Here is a 24,777-nt window from a genome sequence, read left to right as displayed (position 1 = left end):
GATCCTGTTAGATCTCCCTCGAGCACACATCTGGGTCCGGTAGGGGTAATCCAACTATGCTACCTTACTGGCGCACCATTACTTCAGACCAATGGGCTCTTCAGGTCGTTATGCCCTCCCCTTTCTGGACTCCCACAGATGTCTGAGTGTACACATGAGAAAGATCACTCTAGTATCCTTTAAAGATTTGTTGATATTGCTTGCCAAACAAAGCGATCAAGACTTTGCCTGAGTAAGAACAGGGATGGGTTTATACTCACCGTACTTCCTGGATCGCAGCAAGGTGACGGCTTGATACTGATTGTAGACCACAGGATGCGGAACTTGTTCATCAAGAAAGAAAGGTTGGGTGTAATGACCCATGTGCAGATTCTGCTGGCCTTAGGCCATAAGGATAGGATGGTGTTTTAGGACTTTCATGTACTGGTTTATAGACCCACAGGAAATGTCTTAATTTTTTTTTGTGGGGGCAGACCACGTACAGCTCATTGTCCAGCATTTTGACCTTACATAGACTACTCAGGTTTTTAGCAAGTCAAGGTGGTGGTTGTAGCACATCTTCATAGGTCAGTGATGCACATAATCCTGAACCACGATTCTCTATTTAAGTTGGGTTTGCTTCAGCTGGTGTCAGAGTACCTGCAGAAAATTATGTCATCGTTGTCCACCCTCGGGTTTTCCATTAACCCGTCCAAGGGTTATTGTCAACCCTCACCAACGCAGATCTTTATCAGGTCTTTTTTGGACATGGTGGCCATCAAGGCCTTTCTTTCTCTTCAGCGAGTCCAGGACTTTCATGCTGTGATCCCGATATTTCAGGCAAATGCTGTTGTACCAGCTTTAACAGTTCTTAAGCTGCTTGCCCTTCTGACATCTTGCATTCTGCTTGTGCCTTATGCTCAGTGGCACATGTGAGCCCTTCAGAGGAACTTGTCTCTGCAGTGGGCCCAGCATTGGAGGTGCCTTTAGGACCAGATCCACGTGTCCAACAAGGCGATCAAGACTTTTAGTGGTTGATGATGGACATCAAGTTTTTTTTTAGTTTTCAAAAACCTTTATTTACTGCTTCAACACAGACATGGTACACTTATTACATAAAAATAGAGCTTTTTACACATTTGGCGAGTCCCAAAGCACAATAGACATATGAGCATTCGAACAGAACTAGAACTCTGATAAAAGGGTCTGACATCCCAAAGCGTCTTCAAGCCAATGGGTGAACTTGGGCACCGGTCTGCATCCCCAACACATAGCCACCCTGCGCCTCGCGAGGACTAGTAACATTGCAGTTAATCAGCGAGAGGCGTCCGGACAAAACTTGACAAAGCCCAACAGGCACAACGGAGGGTCGGGGACAACCCGAGTGGAGGTTATCTCTGAGATGGCGGCGCAGACCTCCAGCCAGAAGGCAGACAACCTGGGGCACAACCAAGCAAGATGCGTGAAGTCCGCAGCAGGGGCAGAGCGGCGCATACAATTGTCATTGGGTATGAGTCCCACTTTGTTCAGCTGGACAGTGGAGCGATATTGCCGGTGTAAGTATTTGCAGTGTATAAGACGGAGATGATAGTTAGGAGACAGTTTCTTAGTCTGGTTACAGCAGTAAAGCCAGTCAGCTTGGGAAATGTCCACACCTAGTTCCGCATCCCATGCCACCCGAGCACGCTCGGTAGATATGGAGGAGGTCGACAGCGTTAGGGCATACAGTTTAGTTACCAGCTTTCGGGGAGTGGGGGGATGTGTATATAAAGTCAAGAGTGAGCAGAGTGGGCGGAGGCTGGGGAAATGTTGGGTGAAGCTCCCTACAAATAGCACGCAGCTGATAAAAAGCAAAATATCCATCGAACCAGAGGAGGCAGGGAGAGAATAAAACGTATCCCTGTCTTGCGCCTCCGTTTATTACCTTTTTGTCTGTGTTTATGTTCCTCATTGCGGACGTGTTCCTAATGGTTTTCTGACTCTTTCCTGCCCCTTTCTTGTATCAGGCAGTATCTTTTGTTCTTTCTTGCTTTCTCTTATCTCAATGCCTTTTGCTCCTCCTTGTTCCAGAATTTCTCCTATCGCCTGTGTGTCGGCATCACTCTCCCTCATGCCTTCTTATCTTCTTTGTTCTTGTCTCATCGCTCTGTTCACTCTTGTCTGTTTCTTCACTCCTATATTTGCTCTTTTCAGTGTTCCTTTCAAAGTTCTTACATATTCAGATCAATTTTCTCATGTCTGTGTGCGTCGTCTTCAATTGTCATGCTTACTTCCCACGTCTAAATTCCTCTTTCTCTCGCATCTCTGCTTATCATAATTCTTAACTTGTATCTGTTGCTGTTCATTGGGTTTATTTCTTCACTCTTTTTTCCTGTTTCTTTGCTTAAATTAATTATTTTAGTTTATTTCAGGTAAGCGACTGGTGGGAAGAATATATTTATCTCCGTGGACGAAGTCCGATCATGGTGAACAGCAATTACTATGCTATGGTAAGACTTATTTCTTCTATCATACTTTACTTTTTTTCTAGACAAATTACCCCACTCTCTAAAACTGGATTGCATAACACAACTTTAGTCCTTGTTCCTTTGCAGTTTCATTGTGGAATTAATTTATCCCGGTCTGTGTGTACTATAATTTGTCAAACATTCTCTGGTACTTCTAAGGTGCCCATGTCTGACAAGCAGATAAGGGAGCCCATACATTATAAAATAGTGGGATTGCCACCACTTATTTTTTTTTGCCTCTGCTTACCCTCAATCACACCTGGTTTTGAATGACTGTGCAGGCAGACAAGAATGCTTCTTTGAAAAGAAATGTTATTTTAAAGCTGTTTGAGATCTTATGGGTGCGTCCCTGTGACCCACCCTATGGCAAACCCACGAAAACACACATCCTACCCAACATGTCAGAAGAGTAGAGAGAAGATTTTGTCATGTGTATTGATACAGCTTTCAGTGCCTGTATAGAGGCATTCTTGCATTTTTGTTTGCGACAAACATTGAAGCTATAAGAATAACCAAGCTAGAATAAAACAAAGCACAAATCATTACCAAATTTCGGTTGAGACCTGCTTTCACCGGTCTGGACTTTTATGACATTAGACTTGATGTTCCTCAGCAATTTACTTTCAGTCTCAGGGGCAAAAAGTATCTACTCCTAAGACAAGTGTGAAATGCGCTATTTCTTCCTTCCACTATAGCATTTGTTTAGTGCTCCAGGAGGAGGAACAAAGGGCCAGATGTACTAAGATGATTGTCGCACAAAGGGGTTGCTAATTGCAACCCACTTTTGTGCGACCAGAATCTACCTTTCTGCACCAACCCTTGTACTAATAGGAGTGTTCGCTAAATAGGCCTGGAAGAAAAATGATCACATCATCCCTATACCAATGGCACTTCATTGGCTCCCATGACAGCCTGCACCTCTTCAAAACTAGCTGCACCATTGAGAAAACGTTCTTGACAAGCGCTCCCTCTCATCTTGCAGACAAGTTCACCATCTCTGGTGGTTTCTGCTCATTCACAGTCAGTACACCCTCAGACTGCAGACTTGGAAGTATAAATAAGGAAATCAAAGCAACAACTTTTTCCATTTATGCATCCATGATCTGGAACCATATCCCTATATCCAAAAGGCCGCCCCAGGTTGCTTCAATTTAGGAAAGAGCTGAAGACACACCCCTTTAAAGAACAATGCATGAACCATGCACAAACCAGCTGCATCTCCCGTCACTCATTGGTGTCTTTGACCCTGTATGCTTGGCTATCTTTTGGCTTGGCTCATGCTATAGAAATACAATATACCTACATCTGTACGTACATAGGGAAAGGCAGGTAGTTGCAGAATGACCTCCCATATTATTAATTAATCAGGGTGCAATTTGCGACCTCAAGCAATTGGCTGTTAGGACAGGAATGGTGGCTTGGAAGGGACCGGATTCCACCATCCCCCCTCATAACATTGAGCCCCAAGCCAAGCCTGAAGAAGCACCAACCTTCTGGTGAGGTCAGCAGCTGAAACTTTTCTACTTCGAGAGCCACCTTGGATTCTCCACCATCAGCGAAGGACACCAAACTGTGTAAACCATCACCACCACCACCTCAACCCCAAGGTACCAACAATCCGGCCTTTGAACTCACTGCTAAGGCTGCTAAGCATACCCACCCTGAGGTGTGCGCCAAAGGAAATTTTAACTATCAGATTGGACTCTAGTTTGGGACTGATCATGTTGGTGCTCTTAGAGGACTCGGGTGTACAATATCGACCTCCCTCTCATTAATAATATTCATACACCCCTCCAAATCCCCAAAAAAGCAAGGCTTACTCTTTGAGAACAGCTATCTTTTGAGATCCCCTACCCTCTGCTATTTCAAAGAGATCCATGAACTGGGGCATCAGTCCACCTTCACTGCCCTCTGCTCCTATAGTTAGGGCACTACCCTCTCCACCCCATGCACTCACCCAACCCCACGCCCAAAATCTCCATAGTCCCCTCCACAGTTAGTACACACTGGCTCCGATCGGAAAAGCCAATCCAGCCCCATGGACCTTCTGAAGACCCAGGAGAAGGAGAGCAATAAGCTAGATGCAGCGGGAACACTTGTGGCAGTGGCAGCTGCAACAGAGTTGAGAATTACAAACTCTGCTTCCTCTTCTGATACAACCACCACCATTGGGAAATTGGGAGAGAATGTAGGAGGTGATCGAAAACCTCCCTGAGGCCTATCGGAAAAGGGGACGAGAACTGGTGGCTGAAGGAAAAGTGGTCTCCATTGAGGACGATCAATACAAGTATCCTTTGTGAAGTCATGTTTGGCTGCGAATTGCTAGCTTCAGGGCAGAATTTCAGCAACTTTTTTTAAACGTGCTCTTCAACTAAAAGCATAGTTTTGGTCTGCATGTCAATACCATGCTAGAAAAAATATATAGGAGGGGTGACTCTCCCTCAAAACAATGACTCCCCTTTGATTACACCCTCACCCTTGACCATTCAGCACCTGTCAGGGGAAGACTGAAGTTTTCCCTGCCCAATTGGTAGAAGATGGCCTCCGACAAGTGGGTGATTTCAGTAGTACAGTAGGGGTACTGCTTGCAGTTTCACGCCACTAAACATTTCACCTCAACGCCACACCAGATCCTCAGCCGCAAAAATCCGCATCTAATGAAGGAGGAAATACAGACACTTCTCGCCAATAATGCCATTGAGCTGGGGCTCCCACATTAGAGTGGTGAAGAAGCATACCTCCCCTGGACTGTCTAATCCCCAAAATGAATGGGACCTTTTGGTCAGTCTTGGACCTCAGGCCATTAAATCATTATATCTTATCAGAGCACTTCTACATGGCCACCCTGCTGTACATCATCCTGTTGCTCCGACATCCCCCATACATCCAACCCATCACCGGTACCCTCTAATTTGTGGTAAATGGACAACACTACCTTTCAGGGTCACCACAGCCCCAAGGGTGTTCACAAAGTGTCTAGGGAGTGTATTTGCTCAGAATCGCCTCATGTCTTTTCGTAGCTAGATGACTGGCTTATCAGGACCAATTTGCAAGTCCGACTGGCACTCAGTGCATTTTGGCCTGCATTTCCTCCCCTTGACCCTCTATGTGGTCAGAAAATGAGGCAAATGTCAATGATCCTCATTTTGGTGCCACAAACTTCGCAACCATGTTACTTCATGCTGCTGGAGATGTCCGTGCATCCGCACAATTAACTGCCATTGAGGCTAGATCTTCTGTCTCAGCATGTGGGTCAGCTCAGGCATCCAGACCCCAGACAACTCAAACTATAGAAAAGGGAGGACCTAGAAAGTGTTTATTGGGAGATCATAACAGCAGGAGGCGGTTTGAGATGAGTAGAGGGCTTTAGAAGGCTTATTTGGTAGCTCTGAATAGTAAGAAGATTGAGTTATGCAAGGCGGTTTAGAGGAGGGAAGAGTCTAGAAAGGGTTATTTTGGGGATCACTATTGTAGAATAGGGTTTTGGAAGAGTCAGAGGAAAGGTATAGGATATATTGAGAGAGGTATAGGGTGAGATATAAGGTAGTGCATCGGAGATACTGATTTAGGAGTAAAGTAATAAATATAAAGATACAGAAGTACATAGAAGGTGTATAAGTATGGTAATATATCTAGATTGAAGTTGTATAAAATTAACTCCGACTTTTCAAGTGTTGCTGTACTTTAAGCTAATTTTTTTTTGTATAAAATGTCTTTTATTTAATAGTGTAGCAACTGTAGATCAATAGTTAAGATAAAAATTATACTTATTTATGCAGTGGCTTGTGTACATGTTAAACATAGAATAATGTATCCATGAGTGATATGTACATTTGTAAGCAGAACTAACTAATACTATATATTTATATACATGATTATTATACACATTTATACAAAGGAATATATATATATCTAGGTACACATATATAATCCTCCATAAATAGTCCACCCCTTTGCTCGACATCGCAACAGTGAGGATTGTAACCACTTGGCGGTGGTCTGCCGTTTTTGCCTGGAAAGTTACCCGCAAGCCCAGAATCCGACTACAACGACGAGGCGCTCCCTGAGATACTGTTGACCAGGCAGTGGACTTATAACAGAGTCGCAAAGAAGCGCTGGTCGAACACATATACGTTTCTCCCTGCTACTGTCCCGAATACTTGTGGAAGAGGCAGTTGATCCCCTGAGACTACTCCTGCCCAGTGACTGGTTTGGAGTTAGCTGAGTCCCGTCGCATCGAGGCTGGTGAGTCCCGCCGGCCGTCCTGGGCGAGAGCCTGACCCTGCAGCCGCTGGGTGAGTCAGAAAGCCTCACAGCGCTCCCCATGCTCAAATTGCTACGGAGTCCGAAGGAGCTGTGCCACGTTGTCCGTATCCTGACCCCGCAGCCGCTGGGTGAGTCAGAAAGCCTCACAGCGCTCCCCGGGCTCAAATTGCTACGGAGTCCGAAGGAGCAGTGCTACGTCGTCTTTATCCTGACCCCGAAGCGGCTGGGTGAGTCAGAAAGCCTCCCAGCGCTCCCTCGGGCTCTGATCTCTACGGACACTGCAACTTCTAAGGAGCTGTGCCACGTCGTCTGTATCCTGACACCGCAGCTGCTGGAAAACTGATCCGACAAAGATTACCGTTGTCTTGGACCAACAAGGAGTCCGACTGACCCCCATACCACTGTTGGTCGCTGAGTACTTCCCCTACTCCCCCTTCCCCGGTCGCTCACTTTTGGGCTGGGGAGCGAGTTCTCGTTTCCTGGTCTTGCGCTCGCCCAAACAAACGGAGTCCCCTGCCGCGAGAGCAATTTGAAGCACGGCTCCATCAGGGGCCCTCCGGCGCGAACTCCCCCCACCAACCCCCCCACTCAGAGAAAAATTAATAAAAATAAAATCATAGAAGTACCTGGTGGGCCGAGGCCCTTACCTAGAGTGCCGGCCACCTACTTTTCTTCACCCGACTCAGATGCGTTTTCTGATGGCGGAGCACCCACCGCACATTTAGAAACTACAGGTACCAATAGAACCGGCCCCTTTTTCGTGACCGAATTCAGCTCTCGGTAGTCCACACAGAACCGGAGTTCGGGTGTGGCCCCTGGTGCTGCAGCCTTCAGGACCAAGACCACTGGGCTGGCCCAAGGACTGCTGGAGGACTCAATCACCCCTAGGGCAAGAATCTCTGAGACCTCCTCTTTGATGCAAGCCCTCATCCTGTCAGTTGCCCTGTAAGACTTGTGCTTCACAGGCAAGCTGTCTCCTGTATCCACATCATGGACACACCAATCTGTGATACTAGCAACCAGGGAGAAAAGATCAGGAAACTGTCCCAGCAACTGGCGGCAGTCATTCTGTTGCTCAGGGGTCAGGGTGGAAGAGAGGTTAACACCATACACTGACCCATCCTGCTCTGTGGCTGTCAGGAGGTCAGGAAGAGGCTCAGTCTCCTCCTCCATTCCAGCATCTGTCGCCAAGAGCATGCCCACTTCAGACCTCTCTAAGTGGGGCTTAAGACAGTTGACATGCAGGACCCTCAAAGTGTTCCTGGGAGACCACAATTCCACCAAGTAGTTAACTGGACTCTTGCGCTCCACAACCTCAAAGGGTCCGGTCCACTTATCCTGGAGCGCACAGGGCTCCACTGGGACCATGACCCACACTTTCTGTCCAGGTTGAAGCTCTACCAGAGTGGCATTCTGGTCATACCAGCGCTTCAGCTCCTCCTGGCTGGCTTCCAGATTCGCCTCAAGCGAGTTGCATGAAACGCCTAGTCTGGTTCCTGAAGGCCAGCATGTAGCTTTATACATCCTGGGGAGGGTTCCTGGGAGATTACTCCCAGCCTTCCTTAACCAGACTCAGAGGTCCCCTGACCGGGTGTCCATAGAGAAGCTCAAAGGGACTGAACCCTAGAGATTTCTGTGGCACCTCCCGGTATGCAACCATCAGGCATGGTAAGAGGACGTCCCACTTATGCCTCATGGGTACCTCAAGACCCATAATCATGCCTTTCAGGGTTCGGTTGAACCTTTCAACCAACCCATTTCCTTGGGGTGGTAAGGAGTGGTGAACTTGTAAGTTACACCACACTCCTGCCACAGGGACTTCATATACTTGGAAATGAAGTTGGTCCCCCGGTCGGACACCACCTCATGAGGGAATCCCACTCTGGAGAAAATTCCCATCAGTGCTCGTCCCACCACGGGGGCCATCACTGTCCTTACAGGTATGGCTTTCGGGTACCTGGTGGTATGGTCCACAAAGACCAGGATGAACCTGTTGCCCACGGTTGTCTTGGGTTACAGTGGCCCCACAATGTCGATCCCCACTCGCTCAAAAGGGGTACCAACTACAGGGAATGGTTGGAGAGGAGCCTTCTGCTTCCTCCCCCTCTATCCACTTGCCTGGCAAGTCTGACAGGTCCTGCAGTGAGTGTCTGAACTCCTGCACATTTGGGGCCAATGAAAGTGGGTGACAAGCCTCTCAAATGTCTTGTCCTGCCCCAAATGTCCTGCCAATGGCACATCATGAGCCAGCTCCAGTAGGAAAGCGCTTAAGCGCTGGGGTACCACTAGCACACGGGCTGACCCAGGCTCCGCAACCTTAGGCTCGCTATACAGAGACCTTTCTCCCAGTAGATCCAATGTGACCCAGACTGATCACCTGCTGCCTGGCTTGCAGCCTGTTGCCGCAAGTCCTCAAGAGAAGGGCATTCTCTCTGCTCCCTGCAGAATTCTTCCCTGGAGGGGCCTCCTTCTTGCTGCCAATGGGTCAGCTCAGGCAGGTCCCCCTGTTTATTGCTCTCCGGTAGGCTCCAGGGCATCCCCCTCATGGTCAACCTCCTCCTGGGCCGTGGGAACTTCAGGGGCCGGTTTCCCGTTCCCCCGGCCATTTCTCTTTAAGGCAGGTTCCTGGGCCTCCCTCTCAGGCTCCAGGTCCTCTTGAGCACCTCTACTGGCTGTCATTGACCGGGTGGTCACGCAAGCCCAGTGAGGCAGACCTACCATCCTCAGGTGAGTACTGTTCTCCACCTCCCATTGTGAGCTCTCCAAATCGTTCCCTAACAAACAGTCAACAGGCATGGCAGGCCTCACAGCTACCTGAAGAGTACCAGAGACCCTCTCCCCCACTCAAAGGGAACCTGAGCTATTGGACAATGACTCTGTGTTGTCGGCGTTCACAACTCGGCAGAATGCATGTGTGACAACCTGCTCTTGAGACACCAGGTGACACCTGACAGCTGTCACACTGGCTCCTGTGTCTCTAAGAGCCTCCACCTTTTGGCCATTGATGGTCACCCACTGACAATATTTCTTAGTGTTGTTGGGCATTTGGTTCTCTGGGAGCACCTCACAGTCTCCTAAAGAGACAAGGGACATCTCTGCGGTACCCCACCCACCTTGGATTTCCACCTCCTCCCCAAAGGCTACACTAGCCATCTGCCGGGGCCGGGGTTTACCAAACAGACGGCACCTGGTATAATTCGCCTTATGACCCCGGTCCCCACATCTGTAACATTTCAGGGGTCCCTGTGGAACAGGATTACCTGTTGGGATCACTGGCTTTTTCTCAGGGGGAAGCTGGGAACCTTACCCTTGGTTCCCTTGGGAATTACTTTGGTGCTCTCTCCGGAGCTCCCTATGTTTACCCTTGTCCCCCCTCCCCACTCTTCTGCTGGGGACCCTGCCCACCTTTGGCTGAGTCTACCATGTGACCCTTGTGGACCCTGGTACTGGCCCAGTGGTCTGCCTCCTCAGCAAGCTTCCTAGGGTTAGTCAGCTTGCTATCAATCAGGTGCTGGCGCAGCTCTGGAAAACAATTATCAGACATGTGCTCCCATGCAATCAAATCCAAGAGACCTTGAAAATCATTTACTTTGCTGCCCTTTACCCAACCATCCAATGCTCTGCGAAAGAAAGTGACATACTCTACCCAGGTACTATTTTCTATCTTCTAGCACTTCCTGAGCCTATGCCTATAAAGCTCAGGAGTCAACCCATACCTAGTCATGAGTTCCTCTTTCATGTGGCTATAGGAATTATGGACTTCAGAAGGCAAGTCCAACAGTGTGTCCCGCCCCTCACTAAGGAACCTTCCCCACAACCCCGCTCCCCAATCTCTCTCAAGGACCCGGTGGGAAGACATGGCTACCTCATAGGCTCTGAACCACTGCTCAATATCATCATTCTTAAAAAACTCCTTTACCACATCTTTGGGGATGTACACTCTACCTTCCCCAGGTGCTGACAGCATGCTGTTCCAGAGGGAGTAATCTCTAGGCTCCTGGCTTTCAGATCCAACCCCCTTAAAACTTTGTCATGGTCCAATTGCAATCTCTTTTCCTCTACAGCCATCTTCTTGCTTTCTAGCTCCAGTTGCCCATTCATTTATAGCTTGGCCATCTCCATTTCATGCATCCTGTTTTCTCTCCTGACTGCCAACTCTTCTGGGAACAGACCTCGGGCAGAAACACTGCTACCCACTGGGGAGGGCGTACCCCTCCTCTCAGGACCCAGTGGCCCACCAAGCTGCTCTTCTGTATCCTCATAATTCAGTAACTCACCAGGGGCATTCCTTGCTTCCACCCAGGCCCTCAGCGCCTTGTGGCATTGCTCCTTTTTGGTGATTCCAGCTACTGAAATTTTAAACTTTTTGCAGAAGCTCTTGAGCTGGGTGTTGGTGTAGCTTTCTAGTGTTCGAGGCATGTGGGCTGCTGAATTCATATCTATAGCATAGATCGCCGCCTAGTGTTGGGTCCAGATGATTGCACATTGTTGTCCTGGAAGAGTCTTCGAAGTATCACAAGATAGGTGGCTCCTCCCCTGGACTACAGTGCGCATGGGCATCGATCCATCCCCAGATTGTTTTTTTCCGCCATTGGGTTCGGATGCATATTTGATCACTCAAGTTCGGAATCGATAGAAACTTTCTTTTCGGCCTAAAGGCCTTTCCTATTGCGTTCGGTGCCCAGCTCTGTTCCGGCTCAGTTCCAGAGTCGGACATCCAGAGGAGTCGCGTGGCTCTTCGGTGCCCGAGGCCCAGTCAAAGCAGCCAGACTATCGACGACACATCATGGAACGGAGCCCGTTCAAGAGATGCCCCGTGTGCAACTCGAAGTATCTAGGTTATCAGGTGCGGAAATGGACACTTGTTACAATTCTAAACCTTTGGATAGAAAACTCTATAGCACCCTCATAGTTACTAGATCTATAAGTGTATTATTAAAGGGTTTGACAAAACCTTTAATAATACACTTATAGATCTAGTAACTCGATCTATTACAAGTACCGCTTACGTTTTACTACAATAGACTCACACATTTATTAAATACTTCCAGGTGTTATTCTATTTTTTAACTTACATTTTCACTCACCCTTACTTAGTGGGGGCATCCTACAAATCTCTGGACACTGCAATCTAGACCAGAGGAGCCTCTGGATGAGACGGGCATCAAGCACTGACTATAGCACCCTATGATAAATGCCACAACTACAATGTGGGGCGGATGAAAGACATATACCGCAATACCGAGATACATTGGGTTTTTGAGGGTGCTATAGAGTTTTCTATCCAAAGGTTTAGAATTGTAACAAGTGTCCATTTCCGCACCTGATAACCTACATACTTACCCTGGGGAAGTAATGGACATTTATTCCTCCTCCCTACCTCCTTGATTATCCAGCAACTCGAAGTATCCCCCACATCGATGTCCACCCAGTGTGCAACAAGTGCCTGTCGCCGGATCACGATGAAGCCAACTGTATGGCTTGTTCCCGTTTTCGGTCCAAGAAGACGATTCGACTTCGGCGCGTGGCGCACCAGGAGGCCCAGCAGACGGCTCCTGACCCGGTGAACATTTTCGAGGGGGAAGAAGCAGACGAGTAGGAAGATCGAGAGGCGATTACAACTCCAGCGGCGGAGATCGACTCCAACTACGACGCAGACGTCGAAATGCTCGATACAGAAGACGTCGTCGACGAGGTAGGAGACGACAATGAGGCCTATGGGGCCACGGAAGATAGCTCAGGTGAAGAGCTATGCCCCGTTCGAACATTAACATTAACTAAGGCTCAGGTCGAGGGATCGCCACATGGCCTTACCCAAGATCTTGCACCTGGATCCACGGTCTTGCCTCTGGGCCTGGCTACGGAGCCGCCATTGGTCAAATCGAAACCGAAAGTGAAAGCTTCGGTCTCGACAAGACCGAAAGTGGTAGAGGCGCCGTCGACACAAAGCGCCTGTCGCCTTGGTCGGCTCCACGTCTTCAGACCTGTCGGTGCAGACGAAGCCAAAGACGGTTGTCGAACCAGTGAAGTCGCTCAAGGGCGTCGAGCCGAAGACTGGGGCACCGAAACCGCTTGTCAAGGCCGCCGACCCGAAACCGTCGGCGCCAAAGGCCGTCGATGTCAGGATGCACTCCGCAGGGTCCAGTCACAGCAAAGCTGGCTCCACCTCCTGACCTCCCCAACACCCTGATAATGTATTACACAGGGTGTTAGAGTGATCGGGCGAGGGAAAATAAAGAGAACAGGGAGGGACGGAAGGGGACAGCAGGGAAGGGATAGCTGAAAGACAAAGAACACACTGGGGTTAACTTCACAATATGCAAGGCTACTAATTTCATTCTCGCTAAATGCCTTTCTATTCACCTGGTTCAAAATATCCAAAGGTGCCCTCCTGCTTGAATAGGTATTTACACTCATATGATTCTGATCCCTGATGACCGAGAAAATACAAGTTATTCCTCAGATTCATACATAAGTAAGCAATGGTAAAAGGAAGGACAGTAAATGGGAACTATAACGCACCCCCTAGTATTGTGTTCATACGGTGAGAGGCTTCGTAACACTATTCCCAGGAATGAAAGAGGAAGCCTCCTCCAACTCTTCTGTGAATGTTTAAATCCGAAATCAGTAGAAAAGGGTTCCTTCACCCAAACCATAAACATCAAAGGAAATGGAAGACAAACGGTAAGATGTAGCCTCCTACTACTATCTTCCGCTGCATAGTTCAGTTACTGAGTCTTATAGCAGAGTACATGTAAACAAACTAGAACCCAATCTCCAAACACGGTAAAGTGTAGAATCCTTCTACTACTTTCCGCTTTGGCACTTGTTCTTGATATCTCGAAATTCTTCCCAGCAAAGCGGGACTTCTTAGCGGTAACGTGCAGCGCAGCCACGGCTTTCCGCTCGCTAAACAAACAAAGGAAATGTTTCTGTGTGGCAAACAAAAGAATGAAAGAAACCTCCAACGGCAACAGTTTTCAGAAGTTCAGCGTTATACTCACGCTTACGATGTGCTCACCAGCCGGCTCGGCTCGGCAAACAGAAGCTAAGCAAAGCAAAAACCCGGAAGCAAAGGACTTGAGGAATGATGCTAGGCAAGCACCTCGCTCGAGAAACCCCGGGCAGTAACAAGACACGAAACCAGGGAATCTCCGTGAAAGTCAAAAAAGGTGCAGGGTAACAGAAAAAAGTTCTTCCTTCATCAGCGGGAAACTCCGGAAACAAACACAGTTCAAAATCACGCACAAGGACTCCCGGCCCCGCCTCCGTTTATAAGAGAAGGAACCACGCCGGGCATTATGGGGGATGTAGTTTAAAGATCAGGTAGGCGCTGCTACGCGATCCTAACAGTCGACACAGACAGAGGACTCGGAGCTCCGAAAGCTGTCGACCCTGCACGTCGGCCGGAAAAGGCCAAAAGTACTGTCGCCCTCGAGTCTGCACATGGTGGTGGATCGAGAGCACCCGTCGGGTCGACGAAACCGTCCGCATCCTTCACGAAGCAGGTGTCGGACTCGTTGCAATACATCAAGGACAAGGCTTCCGCGGTCGATCTGAAGGATACTTCCACCCCGAAGCATACCCCCAAACCACAAAAGTCGTCGGCGCCGATTCAGTTCACGCTGCCGCCGAAAGTGGCGCCGAAGGCGTTCGCGCCCACGACGGTCGTCGACACGTCCATGAAGGTGTCCACGGGACTGAAGCCTAACCCTGCAGTTGTAGGCACAAAGCATCGACAACCCCTACTGGAGGAGCAGTCGGAACAATTTATCGACGCCGACACCGGTAAACCTTCCATCTACAAGCGAAAGAGCACAGCCTATGAGTCCTACACAATTCCTTTGAAGAGGAAAAAGGCTTCTACGGATTCCCCTGTTCTTGTTGAACTGATTACTCCACGTGCCCAGGACACTGCTCCAATCTCGCCCACTTACTCAGATGTGGAGGCTGGGGAAGGGGACGATGAGGAGTACAACTACCCTGCCGACACTGATCCTGAGGATCACCATGACACATGGGCAGATGCTGGGGACCCAGGGGATCCGCAAACTGCCCCGGACACTCAATTACATACTGTCAAAACATCCCTCACTGAGGATTCTGCGGCATTTAATGCACTAATTGAGAGGGCAGCTAAGAATCACGACATCCAGCTGCATGCTGACCCTATTGAAGTGGACTTTCTGTTTGATACCTTTTCCACCTCTGAAAAGACTGTCAAGACTCTGCCAATGCTGAAGAGTGTCTTGAAACATGCTGCAGACATTTTTAAAGAGCCCACTTGTGTCACGGTTATAAGCCCCAGAATTGAAAAAAAGTACAAGCCGGCACCTGGCGACCCTACCTACATCAAAGGCCAGTTGCCGTTGGACTCCCTGGTTGTTTCTAATGCCCGGAAGAGGGCAAATTCACAGACTACTGGTGATGCTCCTCCCGCTGACAAGGAATCTAAAGTGCTAGAAGCATCAGGGAAGAGGGTGGCGGCTCAAGCGGCTAATATCTGGCATATTTCTAACACGCAGGCGCTCTTGGCCAGATATGACAGGGCACACTATGATACACTTGAAACCCTGTTACAACACTTGCCAGATGAGTATAAGGAGGCAGCAGAGATGCTCATTCAAGAAGGGAAACTCATCTCAAATGCTTCTATTAAGTGTGCACTGGACGCAGCGGACACCGCGGCCAGGGCCATTAACACAAGTGTTATGTTGCGGCGTCAAGCCTGGCTCAGAATCTCCGGGTTCAAACCGGAGATACAGACCACCATCCTCAATCAGCCTGTAAACCCTGATCACTTATTTGGACCTGAGGTGGACACCACCCTGGAAAAAATCAAAAAAGACACAGAGACTGCAAAGTCCTTTGGGTGTTCTCCAGTCCCAGCAGTTATGGGGTGGTACTTTTCGTCGCTCAAGCAATAGAAGTGTTTCCAGAGGCCAGATGTCCCAGCAAACACAGTACACTAAAAGTGGTGCACAAACCTCTTACAACAAGCAGAGTAGAGGCGGATATCGCGGCAACCGCACCAAGGGCAGAGGTCGTGGAAACAGCAACTCCCGATCCTCCGCCGCCAACAAACAGTGACGCCTTGTCACTGCCCCCCGACCATACAACAACACCTGTCTGGGGGAGACTCCAACAGTTCCTGCCAGTCTGGAAGTCCATCACCACAGACAGGTGGGTCAGAAAACGTATCCAGTACGGTTATTGTCTGGAGTTGACATCCACTCCACCCAGCATCCCCCCAAAGCACCGTCCTATGTCAACAGAGCATTTGCACTTATTGCAGCAAGAGGTGCTCGTCATGCTGCAAAAAGGGGCAATCGAGCTCGTGCCAGTGGAACAAAGAGGCTCGGGAGTGTACTCCCTGTACTTCTTGATCCCAAAGAAAGACGGGTCCTTGCGACCCATACTAGACCTCAGGCCCCTAAACCAGTACATTCTCTCAGAACACTTTCATATGCTCACGTTGCAGCAGGTTCTTCCGTTGCTCAATCAAGGGGTTTCCTCGCAACATTAGATCTAAAAGACGCATATTTTCACATTCCACTACATCCGTCACACAGAAAATACCTCAGATTCACCATTCAGAATCAGCATTACCAGTTCAAGGTCCTCCCTTTCGGAGTGACCACAGCGCCCAGGGTGTTCACAAAGTGCCTGGCGACAGTGGCTGCGCACCTCAGGAGACAAAACGTGCACGTCTACCCGTACTTGGACGACTGGCTTGTCCAAGCAAAGTCGGCCCAGTAGTGCGCTGCCAACATGTCCCACACCATTCACCTTCTTCTCGATCTGGGATTCTTACTAAATTATCCAAAGTCCCACCTTCAGCCCGCCCATGTGCGGCAGTATCTGGGCGCGATGATAGATACTCTGGTGGCCACAGCGCAGCCAAATTCTGTGAGGATCAACAGCATTCAATTGCTAATACAAAAATTCAGACCGCAACACTCGCTTCCAGCACGAGTGTTCATGCAGTTGATAGGCATGATGGCCTCCTGCATCTTCATAGTCCCGCATGCGAGACTACATATGCGTCCGCTTCAAGAGTGCTTAGCACGTCAGTGGACTCAGGCTCACGGACAGTTGAAAGACCTAGTGTTGGTGACCGGTCGTGCATACAACTCTCTGCATTGGTGGAATCCACACAACCTTTGCAAAGGCCGACCGTTCTAGGAGCCTGTGCCACAAATCATCCTAACAACGGACGCATCTCTCCAGGGATGGGGAGCTCATGTACTCCACTACACGGTGCAGGGACTATGGACAACACAGCAAAAGAAGATGCACATCAATGTCCTAGAGCTGATGGCGATCTTCATGGCAATGAAGGCATTCAAGGTACATCTGTGCAACAAGGTCATGTTGATCCGGACGGACAACATGACGGCCATGTACTACATTCAGAAGCAGGGAGGTACACACTCTCCACAGTTGTCTCATCTGGCTCAGAGCATGTGGAAGTGGGCCATTCAAAGGAACATCTTCCTCATGGCGGAAGACCTCCCAGGCAAGGACAATCAGATGGCGGATCTGCTCAGCAGGTACAGCCACCAAATGCACGAGTGGGAGCTACATCCATCAGTATTCCACCCGTACTTCCAGCAGTGGGGTCATCCAGAGATAGACCTGTTCGCCACAAGGGAAAACGCCAAATGCCAAAGCTTTGCCGCCAGGTTCCCGCACCCACAGTCGCAGGGCAATGCGATATGGATGAACTGGTCAGGCAAATTTGCGTAAGCTTTTCCCCCAGCACCTCGAATACCGCTGGTGGCACGAAAGCTAAAGCAACACTCGATGACGCTCATCCTGGTTGCTACAACGTGGCCACGCCAACCATGGTACACCACGTTTCTAGAACTTTCCGTGGTGCCGCATCAAAGGCTGCACCTCACGCCCAGACTTTTGACGCAGAGCCATGGCGACATTCAGCACCCAGCTCAACCTGGCGATCTGGCTCCTGAGGTCTTAGAGTTTGGCTACCTCAACTCGCCTCCAGACTGCATTTATATCATACGGGAGGCAAGAAAGCCCACCACCAGAGCATGCTATGCAGCAAAATGGAAGCGGTTTGTCGTTTATTGCGTAGACCTCAACATAGACCCGCTTGACGCGTCCACGCACAACATCATTTGTTATCTGTTACATCTTTACAAATGCAATCTAGCATATGCTTCCATTCGAATACATTTATCCGCCATAACAGCTTATTTCCAAAACAGGCAGCATCTCTCCCTTTTCAGAGTGCCTACCATTAAAGCCTTTCTAGAGGGACTCAAGCGAGTCATTCCTCCCAGGACCCCACCTGCTCCTGAATGGAATCTTAATGTGGTCCTCACCCGGCTAATGGGTCCACCTTTTGAGCCTCTACATTCATGCGAGATTCAGTTCTTAACATGGAAAGTGGCTTTCCTGATAGCCATTACGTCACTGCGACGTGTTAGTGAACTCCAGGCACTAACTGTACAAGAGCCATTCATACAAATTCACTCCAACCCGGTGGTGCTGCGCACTAACCCTAAATTTCTTCCAAAGGTGGTTTCACAGTTCCATATCAATCCGACTATTGAACTGCCTGTGTTCTTCCAAAACCCTGAGACAGTGGCAGAACGAATGCTCCACACTCTTGACGTCAAACGAGCTTTTATGTATTACATTGATAGGACCAAAGATTTTAGGAAGACAAAACAACTCTTTGTTGCCTTTTCCGCACAACACAAAGGCAACCCCATTTCCAAAGCAGGTATAGCCAGGTGGATCGTTAAGTGTATTCAGATTTGCTATCAAAAAGCTAAGCGCACTTTAACAATCCCCCCAAGAGCCCACTCCACCCGCAAGTTGGGGGCCTCCATGGCTATCCTTGGAAATATCCCTTTAGAAGACATTTGTAGAGCAGCCACATGGTCTACCCCACACACATTTACGAAACACTACTGTGTAGATGTGCACTCCAAGCAGCAAGCAGCTGTAGGGCAGGCTGTTCTAAAAACACTTTTTCAAACTGCTGCAGCTGGCACAGGCGGCCGCCGCTAATGGAGGGACTGCTATGTATTCTATGCTATAGATATGAATTCAGCAGCCCACATGCCTCGAACTGAATATGCTACTTACCAGTATGCATCTGTTCTTGGCATGTAGGGCTGCTGACATTCATATCGCCCGCCCTCCTCCCCGGCGCCTGTCGCGGCTGCAGCACTTACACTTACTCTTAGCATGGTCATCGCTCACACTGTTACACTCCATCTTCGCCACAATGGCTAAAAACAATCTGGGGATGGAGTCGATGCCCATGCGCACTGTAGTCCAGGGGAGGAGCCACCTATCTCGTGATACTTCGAAGACTCTTCCAGGACAACAATGTGCAATCATCCGGACCCAACACTAGGCGGCGATCTATGCTATAGATATGAATGTCAGCAGCCCTACATGCCAAGAACAGATGCATACTGGTAAGTAGCATATTCAATTTGCAGCCTAAAACATTTCCCAACTGGCAAAATTGCCGCAAAATTACATAAACTAGCCTACATACAGTAGTACTCTCCCAACCCCTAAGGAAGAAAGAGAGCAGAAAACATTTGTATACTACAATGCTTTATTGCCATAGGAAAAACCTGTAATAGCTGGCATTTGCCAGTAGGCTGCAGTAGAGTATAAAGCAACAAAGAAAACTGACACCTTGCCTTTAAGGCATTAGAGTAGGGGGTACCGTGCCTTTAAGACCTGAAGGCAACCCCCTGCTCCCATGGTGCACCACAGGTGGCAGTTGGGTCAGTTCTTTTTTCCGGCTCCTTCTGTGAGGATCCTGGAGCTTGAGCTCTTCAGTTTTCAACTGAAATTGTGTTTTTGAGAGAATTTTCTCTGATATTTCGACATTTTTTGGATTAATAAGGCTTCCGATTTATTTTTCTGTGGTAACCCACAAGAATTTCCTGTCAGAATGCCTGCTCTGTTCCGGAAATGTCCTTCTTGTGACAAAAAGATGGCTCTGGCTGACCCACATTCTGTGTGTATTGTGTGCCTACCATCTGCACACAACCCTGATCAGTGCCATCACTGTCAAAAGTTTTGTAGACGAACTCTTCGCGACAGGGAGAGAATTCGACTTCATGCCATGCAGGAGATAAACATAAGTCACCAGGACGGTGCTTCTACAGTCCCCAGGTCTTCTCCTACAAGCAAGCACGGCCATAAACAGCGTCATTTCACTTCTCCTGTCCCCAGGTAGAGGAAGGAAGGTCGAAGAACTCCGTCGAGGTCGCCGTCGAAGAGGCCCAGATCATCTTCACGACGTCGAAGATTTCCGCCGCAGTCAAGTAAGTCGGCGTCGAGGCGCCATGCTTCGGGCTCGAAGTCCATGGCTGCTACCACCTCTAAGTCGACGTCGAGGCTTCCGTCGACGTCGAGACGCTCTCCGCCGCCCCTGAGAGGATCGGCGTCGAGAGCTAGGACGGCATCCAGGTCGCTGCCGGCTGGCGGGCCGCCGTCGAGAGGGACGGTCAGATCCCATCCTTCGATGTCAAGGAAGTCGACGCCGAGGCGACGTCGGAGAAGGTCCTCGTCGACACGACGTTGAGAGTCGTCGTCGATACGGCGTCATGGAGCATCTCCATCTGGTCGACGTCGAAGTCTCTGGATCGACGTCGAGGTTCTCAGTCGAGCCTCTCTCGACGTGGTCGGTCGCCGTCGAGATCATCAAGACACCGCTTGACGCCACTAGTCACCCAGACGTCTTCGACGTCGAGGCTTTCGCCGTCGAGGGATCAAGTGGCGGTGGTGGTGGAGTCCCCTGGTTCCGGATCTTCAGGAGGCAAGTCATCATCTCCGGTTTTAAATGTTATGTTATGTTATGTTAAATTGATTTTTATAGCGCACAGCTGCCCCAGCAAATGGGCGTCCCGGTGCTTTTGAACAGGCAGATAACAATATAGTGATATTAAGATAATAAATATCGTGGAGATCTCCCCGGAACACTCACCCAGATCTACGGACAGGTCACGCAGTTTGGTGCCTCATCATCCTCAAGAGGCTGTATCTGGAGGTCAAAGTAGCCCGGGCTCGGGTTACTCCCGTACATACTCTCCGTCTACAGCAAGAACGCCGACCAGACCGTCTAGGTCTCCTCGGAGTCCCAGGATTTCACCCAGGCCAAGATCTCGGGACAGATCACGTTCTCCAGTACGGCCAAGAACGCCTGTCAGGCCAAGTTCTCCAATCCGGCCAAGACAGAGGTCTCCATCAAGACATCGCTCTAGGTCCAGGGACCGTCACAGCAGGAATCGTGACAGGCCCCATAACAGACGGCGTACAAGATCTTCCACACGGTCGTCTTCGACTAGGTCGTCTTACCGAGATTACTCTCCAACCTTCTCATCTACGCCTCCTTCCCGAGTCTCTCCAATTGACGACATCGCGACTTTCTCCGATGTTCTGGGCAGGGGAGCAAAAAAGCTGAACATTACGCTGCATACTCCAGTGGTTCCCACTTCTGTGATTTTTGATACCCTTCATCATCGCACAGCGCCTAGGCCTCTACTACCCCTGGTCCCCGGCCTCCTAGAACCTGCTATGGCTACTTTCCTCACACCAGCAGTGGTGGGATCTGTTCCATCTCGGATAGCCAAGAAGTACAAGGCCCCTGCAGAGGATCCCTTGTTCCTCAGATCTGATCCTCCTGCGGACTCCATTATTGTGGTGGCTGCCATGAAGTCCCATGCCGGCTCTACTTCTTCCTCAGTACCACCTGAAAAAGACAGCAAACTTATGGACTCTTTTGGTAGGAAGGTATGCAACACCTCCTCTTCATTTATGAAGGTGTCTAGCGCCTTTGCCTTGCTTGGAAGGTATGATAGGTCCCTTTGGGACTCCCTGACTCGCTTTACAGACAAGCTCCCCAAGGAAGATCGTCAAGATTTTCTGGAGATTATACAGGAGGGAGGCCTTGTAGCCAATCCGGTTATTAGCGCCGCAGTGGTTGCCTCTGACCTTGCGGCCCATGGCTATTCACATGGTATTTGTTCCCGTCGTTCGGCCTGGCTCCGCCTGACAGGGCTCAAGCCAGAAGCCCAGAAGAAGATTTTGAATCTGCCATTCAATGGGAAATCTCTGTTTGGAACACACGCTGACGACGAAATGTCCAAAATGAAAGCGGAGATGGACACCGTCAAAGCGGTGGGATTAGAAAAGCGCAAGGAATTCAAGAAACGCTTTCGCCAGGGAGACAGGAGGTCTTTCCAGCAGAGGGTTCAAACCCCTCAGTGGCAATCCCAGTCTCAGCAGAAAACGCAGTTCCAGCAGCGTCGTCCTGGCAGAGGAAGAGGTGGCAATAACAAGCAGCAGTCCTCCTCCAAGCAACCTCCCAAGCATTGAGCCATTGCTTCCTCCACGTCTGTTCGCCACTCTGGTGGGAGGGAGCGTTTCTCATCATCTGGTAGAGTAGGAATCCATTACAAAAGACAAATGGGTGCTGAATATTGTGCAGCATGGTTACTTGCTGAGGTTCAAATCTCCTCCTCCGCAAGTCCTCCTTCAGGCACGACACCTTCCCCGTTTCCAAAGTCAACTGCTACAAGACGAAGTCTCTGTCCTCCTAAAGAAAATGGCCATAGAGGAGGTTCCCTCCATTCACAGAAATCAAGGAGTGTACTCACGGTATTTCTTGGTTCAAAAACGAGGAACTGTCAAATAATACAGGCCCATTCTGGATCTTCGAATGCTGAACAAATTCATACTAAAAGAAAAGTTTCGCATGCTCGCCCTGCACCAGATCTTCCCGCATCTTCATCAGGGAGACTGGATGTGTGCCATCGACCTGCAGGACGCCTACTTCCACATACCAGTGTCAGTCAAGCATCGGAAATTTCTAAGGTTTCAGATCGCACGCCGTCACTACCAGTATCGAGTGCTGCCGTTTGGCCTGAAATCTGCACCTCGGACATTCTCCAAGTGCATGGCAGTGGTGGCTGCTTTTCTTCGCAAAAGAAAGATCTTCGTCTATCCGTATCTAGACGATTGGCTGTTGAAAAGCTCCACTCTGACGCTGCTTCAAAACCATCTGTCGTTCTGCCTCAAACTGATGGACTCGTTGGGTCTTCAAGTCAATCTGAAAAAGTCAGTTCTCGACCCTTCCCAACGGATCCACTAACTGGGTGCTTCTCTGGACTCACTACAGGCAAGCGTGTGTCCTTTGGAGGAGAGGTTGTCATCTATGCTCCTGAAGGGTCGCCTTCTTCTGGACACTCACGCCCCCACAGCCAGACAAGTGTCCTCTCTCCTGGGATCGATGGCCTCGTGCATCTACATTGTGCCCAATGCCCGCCTTCACATGAGGCCTCTGCAACAAGCCCTCGAAGACCAGTGGTCTCAGAGATCGGATCAGTGGGAAGACCGGGTCTTGCTTCCTCAAGAAGCCAGGGACTCGATCAGATGGTGATTGAAACGGTCCAATCTCCTCCAGGGAGTTCCATTCCTTCGTCCTCCTCCGTCCCAGTCAATTGTCACGGATGCCTCCCTTCAAGGCTGGGGCTCTCACATGGACCGACTCCAAGTTCAAGGCCTCTGGTCCGAGGTAGAGCAAGGCTACCATATCAACTTCCTGGAGCTTCGAGCAGTTTATCTGGCTCTCAAGTCTCTTTATCCTTCTCTGCGCACCAACTACCTCCAGGTTCAGACGGACAACACGACAACTATGTTCTATCTGAACAAACAGGGAGGCACGAGGTCAAGAGTCTTGTCTCTGGAAGCACAAGCCATCTGGCACTGGCTCCTAGCAAGGGGCCTGTCCATCGTGGCAGTCCATCTACCAGGAGTTCAAAATGTCCAAGCAGACTGCCTAAGCAGAGTGTTCGTAGAAGCGCACGATTGGGTGCTCAACGAGGAAGTCGCACAAGAGGTTTTTCGGTGCTGGGGCGTACTGGACGTAGACCTGTTCGCAGACGCAGCAAATGCAAAATGCCCCGTCTTCGCGTCCAGGTTTCCCCAACAGGGATCACTAGGGAACGGTCTTTTGATCAGCTGGTCGCAGACATTACTCTACGCCTTTCATCCCCTGCCTCTGATCCCGGCGGTGATCCAGAAGTTCTACAGGACCAACACCAGGATGATCCTGATAGCACCAGAGTGGCCACGCCAGTGGTGGTACCCCGATCTTCTACAGCTGTCGGAGGTTCCGCACCGGCGCCTACCATGCCGTCCAGACTTGTTGACCAAAGACCAGGGGAAGGTGTTTCACCCCAACCTTCCTTCCCTTCGCTTGACGGCATGGCTCCTGAGGTCATCCAGTATGGACATTTAGACCTCCGAGCAGACTGCATGACTATTCTTAAAGAATCAAAACGACCCTCCACTAGGAAGTCCTATGCTTTCAAGTAAAAGAGGTTCTTCTTATGGTGTCATGAGCACTCTCTTGACCCGGTACATGGCCAAGAGCAGGTGATTCTTCCATATCTATTGCTCTTAGCGAGATCAGGCCTGAAATACCCTTCCATCAGGGTTCATTTAGATGCAATCACAGCATATAGGAAGACTCCTAATCCGACATCTTTCTTCCTTATGCCTGTAGTTAAAGATTTCCTAGAAAGTCTTCCCACCGGTGAGGTCCCCCTCCCCTCCCTGGGAGCTTAATATCGTCCTGACTAATCTGATGGGTGCTCCTTTCGAGCCTATACATAAGGCCTCTTTGCAGCACTTGACCTGGAAAGCTGCTTTTTTAGTGGCGATTACCTCTGCCCGTAGGGTCAGCGAAATCCAGGCCTTGTCTTGTAAGGAACCTTACACAGTTTTTCATGCCAACAGGGTGGTCTTAAGAACACACCCAAGTTTTCTGCCTAAGGTAGTTTCAGACTTTCATATCAACCAGTCTATTACCTTACCTACCTTTTTTCCTAAACCTTCCACTCCCCCGGAGAGGTCATTACACTCTCTAGATCTCCGGAAGGTCCTGAAGTTCTACTTGTCAAAAACCCTTCCTCTTAGAAAGTCTGACCGGCTTTTTGTTAATTATGGCAGTACTAATACT

At 49.5% G+C, this 24,777-nt stretch overlaps 1 protein-coding gene across 10 annotated transcripts in view; it reads left to right on the top strand.

Moving 5' to 3' along the window:
* Positions 1–24,777, top strand: part of LOC144770575 (carnitine O-palmitoyltransferase 1, liver isoform-like) — a 525,217-nt gene that overhangs the window by 224,365 nt on the left and 276,075 nt on the right. For all 10 annotated transcript variants that reach the window (XM_078655216.1, XM_078655221.1, XM_078655217.1 and 7 more), the window contains exon 7: positions 2,391–2,468. In XM_078655216.1, coding sequence (XP_078511342.1) covers positions 2,391–2,468 — 78 coding nt within the window. The remainder of the gene's footprint in view (positions 1–2,390; positions 2,469–24,777) is intronic.

The sequence above is a fragment of the Lissotriton helveticus genome, chromosome 7 (genome assembly GCF_964261635.1).
Source record: "Lissotriton helveticus chromosome 7, aLisHel1.1, whole genome shotgun sequence".
Lineage (NCBI taxonomy): Eukaryota > Metazoa > Chordata > Amphibia > Caudata > Salamandridae > Lissotriton > Lissotriton helveticus.
This window is presented reverse-complemented; position numbering and strand designations above follow the sequence as displayed.